This window comes from Rhinolophus sinicus, chromosome 16, assembly GCF_057876585.1.
Source record: "Rhinolophus sinicus isolate RSI-liver-muscle chromosome 16, RSI-T2T, whole genome shotgun sequence".
Lineage (NCBI taxonomy): Eukaryota > Metazoa > Chordata > Mammalia > Chiroptera > Rhinolophidae > Rhinolophus > Rhinolophus sinicus.
Window position 1 is genome coordinate 188,260,144 of NC_142516.1, and position 15,542 is coordinate 188,275,685.

Here is a 15,542-nt window from a genome sequence, read left to right on the forward strand (position 1 = left end):
CCTGGGCCTAGCGGGGACGAAAAGCACTAGACTAGAGACAAGGGGTTAAAATATGGAAATGTAGTGCAGCAGTGAGAGTGAAATATAAGGATTTATTTCTCAGGCAGGTTGGGGTCCAATTTTAAAGCACCCAGAAGTCAAAGATCGCTATGTTGTTTGATTGTCTACACTAGCGTTCTCCTAAGTGGGGAAGGAGGTATGTGTGAGAATGCACTGGGGTGTGAGGAGATGGCACAGCTTCATTCAGTTTTAATTTTCAATCTTAATGAAAGAAATTGAGCATTGCTAAAATGTATTCTACTGATTGATTCTGGTGCCCTCACTGTATATTTCAAGTTGACATGTCACATTGTGTGTGTGTACAGTAAGGGAGGCATCCTGAGGGAAGAGTGGGCGCTGAGAGATTGGGGGGGTGCTTCACCTTTTGCTAGTTTTCAGGGAGTTGCTCATGGCAATATACTAGCTTTCAGTGAATTTGCAGATTCGAGGGCCCAGTTAGGTGGCTTTATAGATTATGTCATCTAATTTTAACTAAACTCATCCTCACCAAATGGCAAGTAGTTTAAAAAGATTCCTTCAGAAAACCCACCACTTGAAGATAATAGTAATAATATAATTACTAATAAATAAAGGTGACATTCCTCTAAGTACAATATGTTCCTCAGATACATTACAAGACAAGAGCTGGGATAATCTGATGAGTTCTGACAAGAAATACTATTCTAAAAAGTGACATTTCAAATCAAATAGGGAGATAGATCCAATTTTATTTATAAGAAACCATAAATATTGTAAGATGTACTGTGCTTTTGTAAACCTTGAGGGTTTTTTGTTGTTGGTTTTCTTTTTTTTTTTTTTGCATGATAGCCCTTAAACAAGGTGAAATAAACTGAACTCGGAACAAAAACAGCAACTTCAGTTGCTGTATCATAAAGTATTAACCAAAGTTAATAAATACACAGAAAAGTTTATAAATACATATAAAATCTATGAATATAAAACAAGCATGTATGATATTTATAAATCCTATGCATATGTAAATACACATGTATAAGAATAATGATGAAAAGCTAGAGAACTAAAAAGGTATTTGAAACATTAAGACATAAAATTATCAGAAATATTTTTATTTTCTCTTGATCACAACCATTTACATTTTTATGCCTGTTTAAGACTGTGTCTAATATATAAGTATAATTATAAATTAAACACATATTTATAAATATGTGTACATGTGTACACTGTGCATTCTCAAAATGTTTTGCCTGAGAGGAGGTGATAGTTTATAAAAGTTTGAGGACTACTGCGTCACATTTTGGAATAGTGACTCATTGAAGGTTTTGATTCAGAAAGTGATAAATCAGTACATCAGGGTATGTCAAGAACGGTATTGAAGAAAAAAAATGGTACCAATAAGCTATACAAGAGACTGTTTCATAATGAACTGAGATGGCTAATAAATTGTTGAGATAATTCAGGGGTTGAATAAGGAGATAATGATGGAAACAGGAAAAAGAAGTTAGATGCAGTGGATACACTGTGGAGGTGAAGTCTATACATGATTTTAATAAATGATTCATTGTCATGCAGGGTGTCATGCAGGGTCTCAGCTCCTACTCCGCGCATAAGGGTGCAGGATATGGTGAGGCCAGAAAGAAATACCCACGGAGCCAGAGGTAGGGGAGTCATACCACTATATTCTCGCTGGCGGCTGGGTTGGAGACAGAGGAAGCAGGAGACACACAATCTGCAGCCTGCCGTCCCTTGTCCCTTGACCAACCAACCCCACTTGCTAGCTACAATCCACAATCCGCAATCTACGCCTGCTAGCTTAGCCACGGCAGTTATATTAGTGGCTAATGGCTAACTGGTAATAGCTGATGGCCAACTAGTCACAGCTTATGACCACCTACTACCCGAGCCAGCACCTTTCCATATGAGGCCAAGAGCCTGGAAACTGCTCTCTGGGGCTCTGTCCCCACATTCATTACTAGGGAAAGTGTGTGTATGGGTGATGAACTGGAAGTAACTATGAGTCTCTCCCTTGGGTACCTAAATAAAGGGTGAGGACACTGTGAAAAACAGAAACGCTGTTTCATGTTTGGTTTAGAATAGAATATGTTGTCTTCAATTTAGGTCATAGTTTATTCAAATAAATCAGCCTATCTATTATTCATATTCATTTTTAATTTATTCAACAAATACTTATTCAACTCCTACTTCATTCAAAAACTGTGTAAGGTACCAAATATTTAAAGATGGATGAGATGGTTTCTCGCCTCAGGGAGCTCACAGATTAAAGGGAATAATAAAAACACGTAGGTAATAACACCGCAATGAGGATACCACCTGTAGGAGGACTTGAAAGCACAGGGAGGGCACACCTAGCCTGCCTGGGAACGTTTTTGGAAGGTGAAGCTCCTTCCTGAGCGGCCTTAAAAAAAAAAAAAGAGTAAGAGCTGGTCAAGGGAAGAAGAAAGGAATGCGTTCCAGGCAGAAGGGATAAGATGGCTGAGGTTCAGCACAGGGCACACGGGAAGCCTGAGCAGAAAGAGTTCAACAGAAGTCAGATTCCCTGCGACAGGTGGACTGCTTAATTCTGCTAAGAGGCCATATAAGGGTTCATATATTCTGCAAAGAAACTCAATAGCAATCAATTAAAAGCAAAAGGTTGTCAGGCCTACACAGAAGGGCGACAAGAGAGGCCAAATAGAAAAAAAGGGGAAATCTACGGTTTATATGCTAACGCTGCAGCAAAGAAGTTGAACAATGAAACTATTAACTGTGGCTATTTAATTGAAGACATTACTACCCAGTGATTAAAGCTGGTAAGTGTTAAAATATGGTATGTGTTAAATGAAAGCGACCAGCTGGCAACACTGCAGATTGGCACCAGGAGAGCAGGCAAGTAAACAGAAGCTTGCTTCTAGAGATTACACGTATCCGTATAAGGAAAGAGGACATTGCCAGACCTACAGAACGTACATGAATGCTTACATTTTACTATTAAACTATGTATTTATGTGTACGCATGCACCTGTGTGTGCCAGATGAATCGGAAATCGAAAGGGGTTGGGAAATGTGTGAAGATACATATGCTTTGTCTGAGAATGTGGAACTGATGTATGGAGGTGTGGACCGGAATGAAGGATTATTGTATAGTGTCACTGATGGTGGTGTGAAATAGCTCAGGTTAATACCCCAACTATGTGTTACAGCACATATTGTGTAAGACATCTTTATACATCTCAGCTCATCAGATCCTCATTACTCAATAACCCAGGTGGTGCTATATAGCGTTTTGAATTGGAGGCAAAAGGTGGCCCATGGAAGCAGAGCTGAGATTCAAACCAAGTTTTCTGACTCCAAGACCAGGGCAGCTACCGCTTCACCAACGGTTTTCTAATGGGCTTCATGGAGGCCTAAGGGTTGGTTTTCCAGTTCTTCTTCAGAGCCAGCGTGTTGGACATACTTAACTTTTGTTTGGGCTGTCAAGCATCAGTCTCCGTTCCCATGGTGACAATACATCAATATCCTTTTGGAGAAATCATTTGACAATTGCGTTTTTTTAGTGTATAAGGATAGATTTGTATGCAGACAGGAATCCTTACATCTGCATTCATTTTCATTAATAGCTGATATATTAATACTTTAATTGCAAGTTTAAATATAACATATATTAAGTAAATCTACTTAAAAATCTAGCAATTGTTAATTGATATTCAGTTTCTAAATTTAAGCTATTAACTTTCTCCATTTAGGTACAACTTATATATTTAATTCATATATTATTTTAAACATTTTATATTAAAGTCGTGCAAATTGTATGTTCTCCTAAATATTTAAAAACGTTTGTAAACACGGTTGATTTAATTTTCTAAAACATCCTATAATGAACAGGATAGCCCCCCTCACCCCGCCAAAAAAATTATCCAGTCCATAATGTCAGTGCAGTTGACCTTTGAGCAACAGTTTGAACTGCAGGGGTCCACTCGCACGGATATTTTTCAATAATACTGTGCTGTTTTCAATCTGTGGCTGGGAGTCTTCAGATTTGGAGGGCTGACTGTGTATGCATTGATCTACATCGTTATATGTAGGGGACTTGAGAATTCATGATTTGGGCATCTGAGGAGGGTCCTGGAACCAATCCCCCACAGACACCTAGGGACAACTTAGGTTTTTGGGGACGCGGAAGTTACACCTGGATTTTTGACTTCCGGAGGGAGAGGTAGGTCGCCCCTAAACCCCGCGATGTTCAAAGGCCAACTGTAGTGTCAAGGTTAAAATAACCGGCTTAGAATAACTCAACATTGGAATCAGATAGTCTTTTAAAAATTCGATACAACTCGGCTGTGAAGTCATCTCTTCCCGAGCCTTTCTCAATGTTGGATTTCTAATCACCTTTATACAGACTTTTCATTGGTCACTGATGAAGCAAGTCCTTACCACACTCTGCTACATATAAAATCAGATTTGCAAGCCGGCAGTAAAGAGTCACACGACCTGTTCTGCAAACCCACTGAATTCCCAGATTTTTGTCCCTTTGGGGGTGATAAAAACATGCAAAGTAAAGGTAATTATAAATTATATAACCTTTCTATAAATTCTTTTGGATTTCCAGAGATACAGTTATGTCAGCTATAAATAATGTGTTTTTCTTTGTTCTCTCTAGTTTTTATTATTCCATGTCTTTTTCCGATTTGTTAATCTGGCTAGAACCCCCCGTCTCCTCCCCCATGAGAGCTTTGCCCCGCCTCCCGGTAACTTTTCCACCTATCGCGCTTCTACGAGCCTGGCGAGCGTGGTCGTGGCCCAGCCTTCCGAGGAGCGCATGCGCGCTATCCTGTGCACATGCGCAGTACTCGCGCTGTCCGGCCGCGGTGGCTGCAGCCCAGCTAGGGTCTGACCCAGGCGACATGTCCTCGGGCAGCGGGGAGGTGGTCGCGGCGCCGGCGTCCGGGACGGCCAACGGCCTCAGCAATGGGGCAGGTGGGGCCTCGGCGCAGACCAACAACCCGCTGTCGCGGAAGCTGCATAAGATTCTGGAGACGCGGCTCGACAATGACAAGGTAAGCGGCGCTGAGCCGGGCCGGGGGCGGCGTCTGCCCGGCGCCCAGCGTCTCATCCCCGCCGCGGAGGGGACCCCTGGCCCGCGGGACCCGCTGCTCTGCCGGCGCGGGGCGGGTGCGACGGGGAGGCCGGGAGCGCCGGGGGAAGCCAAGAGGTTTCCTGGGTGTTACTCCTGTTTGAGAGGGTTCCTCGAAGACGCGATCCGGGCAAATGGTCGAGTCCCTCTGCCCGCAGGGCGTTCGGGTCTGGGCTGGGGGACAGGAGACGGGAGCCGAGCCCCGGCAGGACGAGGGGCCGGGGCGGGACGAGGAGCCGGGCAGGACGAGGGGCCGGGGCAGGACGAGGGGCCGGGGCAGGACGAGGGGCCGGGGCAGGACGAGGGGCCGGGGCAGGACGAGGAGCCGGGGCAGGACGAGGGGCCGGGGCAGGACGAGGGGCCGGGGCAGGACGAGGGGCCGGGGCAGGACGAGGGGCCGGGCGGGACGAGGGGCCGGGCGGGACGAGGGGCCGGGGCAGGACGAGGAGCCGGGGCAGGACGAGGAGCCGCTGACGCGCCGGGAGAAGCGAGTCGGGTGCGGAGGAGCCGGAGGACTGCGCTGGCGTCACCGAGCGCGTCCATTGACAAGTGAAACAGTTAAAATACGACGTTATTTTGTATAGTAATGTTTTTATTTCCTGTTTACATTACTTTTTATATTATGCTGTATATACTGGAACGCGGAAGAACGTGCGCATGGCTCAAATGAAATAGTATCTGCAGTTTGGGTTGCTGTTAGCGAAGCCCTGTCTGTAATCTGGGGGCTCGCGCTGTGCGTCTGCAGGATGAACTGCCCACGTCCTCCTGTCCCAGCTCCTGTCAGAGCTGCTTGTCTTGTCCGCAGCACTGAGTCGCCAGGTCAATTGATCCTGCCAATGTAGCTTAAAGAAAAAATACACATGTAGAAGGGAGAGCTTTGTAGATAAATTTGTAGGTAAATGAAAATAAGCTGACAGTAAGCATTTGTGTGTAAAAAGTAACATAATATAGTGAGTAAGAAAGACTGGCTCTGAGGCTGCCATTTATCAAATGTAACCACCAACTTGGTGCATTGTGATTTGAGTAAGTCCCTTTACTTCTCCACGCTTCTGTTTCATCGTTCCTGAGTTGGGAACACTGCTAGTAATTTTCTCAGGTTGTTGTGAGGGTTCAGTGAGAGAGTCCAGGTGAAGTGCTCAGACAAGAACCAGGCACTTACCATTTCTCATTAAATGTTAATTTTATCATACAATTTATTAAGTGGTTAAAGTATCTAATATTGGCATTTATTATCTCATTTACTACTGCTACTCTGATAAGTTAACATTATCTCCTTTTACCAATGAGAAAAAATAAGGTATGGAGAGAGTGTAACTAAGTTACGTCGTATAACTAGTAATTGGTGGAGTTGTAATTTGCACCCAGATCTGTGTGATTCTGTTTATTCAGCATTTACTGACTACCTCTTTGAGCCAGACCCTAGGATATTTCAAGACTGTAGTCAAAAGAAATAGTTTTATTTTGTGGTTGTTTTTGTACAATAAATATTTGTAGTTGTAAAGATATTTTTTCTCTCTCAAGTATTAGGTTGAAGTTAAATAGCTTTACTATTTTTGTCAATCTAGCCAATATTTCACAATAACATTGTAACTGAAACATGGAAGGGTAAGCCTGTTAGAATATATTTTATGTCAGTTCAGGTGTAGGAATTTATATCTGTGGGATTCATGCTACTGTTGTATATATTGGGCTTGGTCCTCTGCCCTCTCTCCTCTATCCATATTTTCTCTGTAGGAGAACTCTTACTTTCATGGTTTTAAAAAGCAAAAGGCATTATGATTCTCAAATTGATAACCCCGTTCCTGACATCCCTGCTGAGCTCCAGATTTGTACAATTAATTGTCTGTATAGCACCTCCAATTGGATACCTGACTGACATCATTAGAAACTTAATGTCACTAGAACTCTTTTTCTCCAAACTGGCTCTCCCCCGACCGTTAGTAAAGAACATCACCGTTTCCCCGTGCAGTCAAGAAGCGGATAAGTAGTTTTCAATCCCTGTCATTTTTTTGACACATCCAATCCATTAGCAAGTCCTACAGGCTCTACCTTGAAAAAAAAATGTTTTTGAAATAATCACGTCTTCATTCCATCTGCAGTGCTACCGTCTTGGCGTAAGCTACTCTCAGATCTTTCTTGCGTCACCTGCCTGCTTTCTTGCCCCCTTCTACCATTTGTTCTCCTCGCTAAGTTGGAATGAACTTTTAAACATACAAAACATATTACATTACCCGTTTGCTTAGAACCTCTAGTAGCTTCCCATGGCTTTAGTCACACATGCCTGTCTGCTGTGTTAGTGTCTTGTACTCATTTCCTTTGCCCAGGGAAGGCTTTACCCCGTGGTTGCCTCTTTCTTACCACTCGGGCCTAAGTTCAAAAGTCACGTCAGAGAGGTGACTCTCTAAGTTTCTTTAAATTCTGTTCCTATTTACTCAGTTCCTAGCCTGCAGGCTACTGGTGGTACTTATTTCTTCTATATATCTTCTATATATCTTTCCAGAGAAAGTACATAAAGAATTCCCACTGTTTTAAAATGGATATATCATAATTTATTTAACCAGTAGTCCCCTCCAGATGGACATCCAAGTTTATTTCCAATCTTCGCAATTCCAAACAATTCTACAGTGAATTATCCTGTATATCTGTGTAGCTATATATCTATATCGATTGATTGATCGATCGATACATAGATAGATTTAGATATGCCACAGTACACAAGTAAGTATGTCCTTATTGTATTTTGGAAATAAGTTTACTCTTAAGTGATGTGAAGGTCTTTTAGTATTTTATGTGTTGTTTAGTGGGAACAAATTACTTGAAAATGATTTCATTAAATTTTGGCTTGAGATTAGGAAAACATTTGAAAATCAGTCCCAATAATTTTTTTCTTTTATCAATTGTGTAGGAAATGTTGGAAGCTCTCAAGGCACTTTCAGCCTTTTTTGTTGAAAATAGTTTGCGGACTCGAAGAAATTTACGTGGAGATATTGAACGCAGAAGTTTAGCCATCAATGAGGAATTTGTAAGCATTTTCAAGGAAGTGAAGGAAGTACGTAAACGTTTTAATTAAGCATGTATTGAGAATTTACTGTATGCCTGCTCTGTGCTAAGTATTTATGTGAATTAAGTTGGCATGTTTGCTATTCTTGTACCATCTTCAAATAGAATTTTTTTTTTTTTTTTTTTTGTCAAATAGAAAATTTAACTACTTATTCCAGAAGCATCAAGGTCTGTCTTTGGATTAATGTGATTTCTGAATCTGTGATTTCCACTAATGCTGGTTCTTAGAAAGTTGTAATATCTGTTCTAGGATATTCTCTTAAGAATTTTAGCATTTTTAACAACAGCAAAAATAACATTTCTCGGAATGGTTTTCCAGTAGAGATAGGAGATAATTAGGACAGAGTTACTTTACTGCATCCTAAATTATGAAGTTTTCAGGTTACGTACGATGACTACTTCAGTGCATAAATAATGATTCATCATACTTGAGTGAGCAGTCTACTCATCATTGGGTAAAAATGAATTTTATGTTCTATTTATTATGCAATATATTAATTATGTTAATATCACATAACAATATTATAGTTATAGTTAATATTTAGGTACGAGTTGTACGAAAGAGTTATAGATGGTTTCAATGAGTACTTAATCAAAAGAATTTTAGCAGTTTAGTAGGACTTCACTGAAGGCTAATAATCCAGAAGGTTAAAAGGAAAGTTCAGTGGTGTTCGGAAAGATAGGAAGAGGCCATAGCGATGAGCACAGCCAGACGGTTGTCTGGAAACACGCTTTCCCGCTGAAAGGGACAGTCCTGTCAGTAGCAGAAAGCCAAGCCGCCAAGACTATTGGGAAAGTATCAGAAAGACTGGAACTAACTTGAAGAGGCCTCTGCTGGCCAAAGACAGGATGATTTGAGCATCAATAAGAATAATTCAGTGGATGTTTAAGCCCATGAATTCATAATGATATTGAAAACCAAACAGAACCCTCATTAGTTACCTTTGGTGGATATAAGGAAATCAGCTTATTTTGAAAACTGTTAAATAAAAGGAGAGTCAAGCACTTATCCTGTGTTTATGTCAGCTACATGCTGTTGTTGAGGGGAGGCTTTTCTTTGTAGAGCTATTCTGTCGAATGAATGAAGAAGAAAGGGTAGAATTAGAAGAGGAGAACATTCGGCAGCCACTCCTGAATCTGTGGACCCGCTCAGGGCTTTTCAGCCTTGGCCTGATTGACATTTGGGGCCAGATGATTGTTGAGAACTGTTCTGCTCTGTAGGATGTTTAGCAGCATCCCTAGCCTCTACCCACTAGATGCCAGTAGCACCCCTTTCCCCCAGTTGTTCCAACCAAAGATGTCTCCAGACAATGCCAGAGGCCCCCACCCATCTAGCCATTGGTCATCACTAGCTGCTGACCTCAGAAAGAGGCGCAACCATGTCTGGGACTCTGAATAAAGATGCACAACACCACTTATGAAGACTTCTTGTCAGAAAACGGAACCAGAGTATAATCAAGCTTCTAGAGCTATTGTAACTGCCGTTTTGTAGGAAATGGGGCAGGGAGAATGTTCACACCATGAAGATTCAGTCACAAAATCGGGAATGTTGGGAACTGTACAAGCAACAGAAATTTCTTCAACAAATAAATTGTAAGAAAAAGAACTAGGGAGGAGTGAGAATCTATAGAGTAAAAAAAGAAGTATCTTATTTGGTTCCTGACTTGAACAAATTATTTAAAAATTGAGACAATTGGGGGCATTTGAACACTGACTAGGTATTTGATATTGAGAAATTACTGTTAAATATTTAAATGTGTAAATGGCATTGTGGTTTAAGAGTCCTCTTAGAAGTACGTATTGATATATTTATGGATGAAATTATGTGATATTTCAAATTCAAAATGATTCCATTTGTGGGGGAGGGAGAAAAAGGGTAGAGTGAGATTAAACGAGTGATGATGAGGTGACAATTGGTGAAACCAGGTGACAGGTACACGGTCATTCATATTACTTCAACTTTTGGATATTTTTGAAAATTTTCCATAAGAGAAAGTTTTTTTAAGAGTATCGTACTCCAGTTGTATTTTGCGACCTGTGATTTCACTTAATTGGGGAAGAAAAGAAGACAGTTTACTCTAAGTTCATACAAAGACTACAAACAATGTCAATGCCCTTGAAGGACAACTTAGCTAATCTCTGCATTTAAGTCGTACGTTAAGAGAGATAATTTCTATTATTTTACAAATCAAACCCATTCAGTGTATTATGGTAGCTAAAGTAAATATTAGGACTTATTCCTGACCTAGCTGGCTGATAATGTCATAATGTTGTTCTTATTAGATTATACGATGAGATTTAAAGGAAAGGTGAGATGGGTTCGCCTAGGTATCTGCTATTGCTGAAATTAATTGATGTTTTGAAATCATGCTTCTTTTACTATTTACCTCGAAGAGGTTTAGGACGTAGTTTAGTAAACTGAATTACATTCTGTGTATAGTAAAGTATAAGCGTAACATTTGAAAATAGCTGGTGCTATGATTTTTATAATTCAAAGTACGTAATAGAAAGTACGGAAAAAATTCTTAATTCTAGAACTAAGATTTATGCTCATATTCTCATAAGTGATTTCCTAACGCTGCTTCATCCTCATGTTTTGTTTCTAGCCCTGCTTGGCTGCTTTCTTTTCTCTTGCCCCCTGATTGGCCCATCCTTTCCTAAAACTGTCCGGCTTCTATTTGAAGACCTGGGCATTGTGTTGAAAGGGGTTACAGTAAGACCCTGTCTACCACTGACGCTTTCCCTCCTAGCATATGTTTCTGTTAGGTGGCACTTGAATTGGGAAAAATGATAGGGCGGTATGAAGCTGATAGTGACTTTGTGACATCGGATTTTCATATTTAGAGATCGGTTCAGTCAAGCCGAGAGGATGGTTTAGTAAAGAGTGTAGAGCCTGCAAGACCTCTTAGGAGACTTTTTTTTTCTTCTTTAATCCATGGAAGGATGACAGTTGACCTAACTAAAGTAAAGAGGAAATGGATAAGACACAGGAGTATACATTAGCGCTCGCTATAAGTGATAGGACTTAGTGGCCACTTAAATCCATACGTATTTGCGGGGACTGGAGGAGGAAGTACACAGGGAGAGAATGTTACTGAGAAAATTACCAGATTTGTGGCATGAGCTAATATGTGGTGACTTTCCAGAAGATAGGAGGGGGCACTGTTACCAGTGGGGTTTTCAAATTTGCTTATTTTTATTAATTAAAAGTACAAATAATTCATTATCGAAAAGTTAGATAATAAGGTCAGAAATAGAACAATTTATGATCTTGTTACCCAGAAATAACTACTGGCAGTATTTTATTATATGGCCTTCTGCACTTACACATATATTTACTTAAAAATTTGAAAGTGTTAAGTATTGTTTTATGATACTTTTTAAACCTTATATAGACATCTTTTAATGCCAGTAAATATACATATACATGTACATGTATTTACACACACTATTAATATATGCACAGATTTAACCTTATGTAGACATCTCTGCATGCCAATACACACACACACACACACACACACACACACACACACAGTGTTAATATATGCACAGATTTCCATTGTGTGGTTGGAAATGTTTCCCATTTTCCATTTGTTTTAGGCTACTCTGTTGATCATCCTCTTCGTATATTGTTGTACACTTACCTGATTAACTCCTTAGGATAAATTCTTAGTATTCTTGAATAAAGAGGTTTTAATATTTTTAAAGCACTTGCCATCTTTTATTGTCACTCCCTCTATAAAGAACATACTAGTATTTTTTACATCTTTTCTAACACATCTTTTCTTACATCTTAATTCTTTTTAATCAATTTGAAGCTTACTTATGGGATCTTTTGTCATGTTTTGGCAAAAAAAAAAAATCATGGGTTAAAAATAAGGGTTTGGCTCAGAGAAAAGATACCTGTTTAACATGTATTTAATGGTGTTACTTTTCTCCTCTTCAGGAACTTGAAAGCATAAATGAAGATGTTCAAACAATGAGCAACTGTTGTCAAGACATGACGAGTCGCCTACAGGTAGTGTGTGATGGCTGGGTTTTAGCACAGCTCCTGGTACGAAGTAAGCTTTCAGAGACAGGTCTGCACAATGTCTGGTCATGTACCGTACTACCTCCTGTCTTGGAGGAAGTGTGAACGTAAATATGCCTTTTTCTGTTTTTAGCTATAAATGACTTTGTTGTTTCTTCGGGTGATGGTTTACTAATATTGTTAACTCCAAAAGCCTTTATATTTTGATCTAGCTGGTACAGTTAACTGTGTAAAATTTTAATAAACTCTCAATCCTGTAATATCCTGTAAGTCCAGCAGAAATGAATCCTTTAGTCGAAAGCCTTAGGAGTAAGTTCAAACTAAAGCTATGCCCGATAAAGACCCAGCTTAATTATGATTCATGCTCAGCCTAAAAAAAAATCTCAGGCAAATATATGTAATTTTACTCAGGGTCTGTTTATTAAAGCATTCTACACCTCTAGTTTGGCGATAAAGTTAGCATTTAACCTAATTGCCTCAGTCGTATAATTCTGGAATGGTGAATAGAATAGGTTCTCCTAAGAGTCATGGTTATGTGTCTACTACCTTCACATTTTTATTCCGAACTTTTACCTCTGAGATTCTCTTGGACCTATTGACAGCTACAGTGATTCTAGGAACACTCATTAATCTATGCATATTCCACAAATAATTTTAGGTACTTGTGTGATCTGTCTGCAAAACTAGTCAATTTCCTATTTCTGAAATTTTAGCTTTCCTAGTATTGTCTAAATTTTTATATTCTTACTAATATGTCAATATTATTGGCGTGTTTATTTTTCTAATCTTTAGGTCTTTGTTAATTATATAATACTTAAATAATCATGTGAACTTTGCTAATTATTATTGCCATTTCACATCTTTTGGCATGTTACTTTTGTTGCTTAGTAATTGATTTTGTTTGACTGTTTTTTTATTTAACTTTGTCTTTATTTCCTTTTCTCATTTTCTAGCTTCCATGCCATGATTTAATGTTTTTTCTCAAACTATACTTTATAAGGTTTTCTATATTATACTCTTGTATTTATTTTGTGATATTTTATATTTTGTGTTATGTTAGATTGTGAAGTTTCTTCTGTTCTCAACATAGCACCTCTTATTTTCTAATGCTTATCATTAATGATACTTTTATTCGTTTTATCACAGCTATTTTTAAGTGTAAAAGGTAAAGTATTTTTATTCCATGCTATTTTCAAAACAGTTGATAAGTATTTAAATCACAATGTGTCATCTTCCGTTTTGTCCTTTGTGTTTTCTTTGTACCTCCAATTTTCTTTTTTCTTATAATGGCACAAGCCTTTTTTCTTTCTTTCTCTTTTCATATCAACTTTATTGAGGAATAATTTGTATATAATAATAAACTGAGTGCTCGCTTTGGCAGCACATATACTAAAATAATAAACTGCATCCATTTGAAGTGTAAAAATTGATGTAGTTGATAGTTTTATACACCTATGAAGTAAACATCATTAATCAAGATATAGAGCATTTTCATCACTTGCAAAGGATTTCCTCATAGCTTTTTTTATTGAATATTTTAAAATATACCACCTGTTGTTTACATTCATTATTTTTAATTAAATTTACGGGGTAACATTGGTTAATAATGTTATAAGTTTCAGGTGTACAGTTCTGCAATCCGTCATCTGTAGTGCATCGTGTGCTCACCACCAACAGTGAAATAAGTCAGATGGAAAAGGAAAAGAACCATATGATTTCCCTCATCTGAGGGATACATTCATTTTTGATTCTTAGATTACTGGGAAGTAGATCCATGATTTTGAAAGTTTTCATTCATCTGCTGGGCACTAATTTATACAGTGTTACTGGGTACAGTGTTACTGGAATCTTAATAGTACTCAATTATACTATCAGCTCTGCTATTATGTTTTCAATTCATTCATTCATAAGAAAAATATTTCTTGGCATCTCCCCCCTCTTTCATTATAGTATGTTATACGGACTAATTTCATTAGTTAATATTTTCTAAAATGCTTTGGATTTAGGACATTTTAGAAATTATTATGAGATAAATTTAGAAATTTAATCAGGAACTTTTTGTATGCTATGGTTTATCCCTTTGGGTGTGGTTTTACTTTAATAAGTTGTATTTAGAGTCACATGTTTATTTAATGAGAAATACTCATCCATAACATTTAAGATAAATCTACTGGAAATTGTTTTAGGATGATAATCTTTACTAGTATTAGTAAACATTATTTTGGAATCATTACCACAGTTTATAAATGAAGAGTCTGGAAATATGCAAAAATTTTTACTGTATGACATTGTACTCAAGTATTGTATTTCAGTGATTAATAGATGGTGTTGTTTGTAAAACATACCCTCAACTTAATGATAACTGAGGCCAAAAAAAAAGCTAGCAAGCATTTTATGATTGGTTTTGTAAAGTACTCTTTTTTTCCCCCACAAATGCTAAAATGTAAATACGTTTTAGAATTGAGAAAATACTATATGTAAAAAAAAAAATTGTAGAAGGCAAGGTAAAGAGTAGAGGTGAATCTTTAAAGCAAAATGACATTAGGAGAGATAGGCATTGCAGGAGTTCCTGGATTTAAAGAGTAATAATTTTAGAAGAGTACCATGGGGACCATCAGGTTTAGCTGCATTCCTTAACAGTTCGTGATCTGTTGAAGTCTCTAGCTTCAAATCTATTTTCTTAAAAATATCTGCTCTTTTCTAGGCACATAATTTGGTTGCAAGGAACACAGACTCAAAATAGCTTCACTAGAGATGGGTGGGGCTCTGTTATTGACAGGACGTGTTTGCAGCAATGAGACAGAACATTTCATTGACAATCTGAGAGTTTGTAGGAAGATTTGGCCTCTAAAAACCCAGAACTTGGGGGTGGGGGGGGTGCTTCTCCATCTAATGCAGCTCTACAAACATTGGCAGCGAAGCTTGGCTCTATTTTGTAGTGTGCCAGCCTGCAAATGACCCAGTATCTTCATGTGTTTTCTCCAGTATCCACTATTGAACAGACTGACCCTCCCCTTTATGTGTTTTTGTCTATAATTTCCACTTACCAGTGGCTTTGTTTGTACATAATTGGCTCACTTACTGTCCCTTCAAGGCACAGACTCTGCATCTCTATCTGCCTTCCAACCACGTGTTTCTCCTCTCATTGCTAATTGCCTGATGTTCAAGTCTTCAAGGGAGAATCTGATTGACTAAACTTGTCTTTTGTTGCAATCCAATTTATAAATATTTGCCTGGTTTTGGATAGAATACATTGTTTTTTCCCCAAGCTTTCACTGCTGACCCTTTCAGTTCTGGTTT

General features: G+C 38.7%; 1 protein-coding gene across 1 annotated transcript in view; it reads left to right on the forward strand.

Annotated features, from left to right (window-relative positions):
• The first annotated feature begins 4,851 nt into the window (after positions 1–4,851).
• Positions 4,852–15,542, forward strand: part of COG6 (component of oligomeric golgi complex 6) — a 54,443-nt gene continuing 43,752 nt past the window's right edge. The window contains exons 1-3 of the mRNA XM_019756975.3: positions 4,852–5,072; positions 8,055–8,198; positions 12,159–12,230. Of these exons, the coding sequence (XP_019612534.3) occupies positions 4,920–5,072; positions 8,055–8,198; positions 12,159–12,230 (369 nt within the window). The 5' untranslated portion in view covers positions 4,852–4,919. The remainder of the gene's footprint in view (positions 5,073–8,054; positions 8,199–12,158; positions 12,231–15,542) is intronic.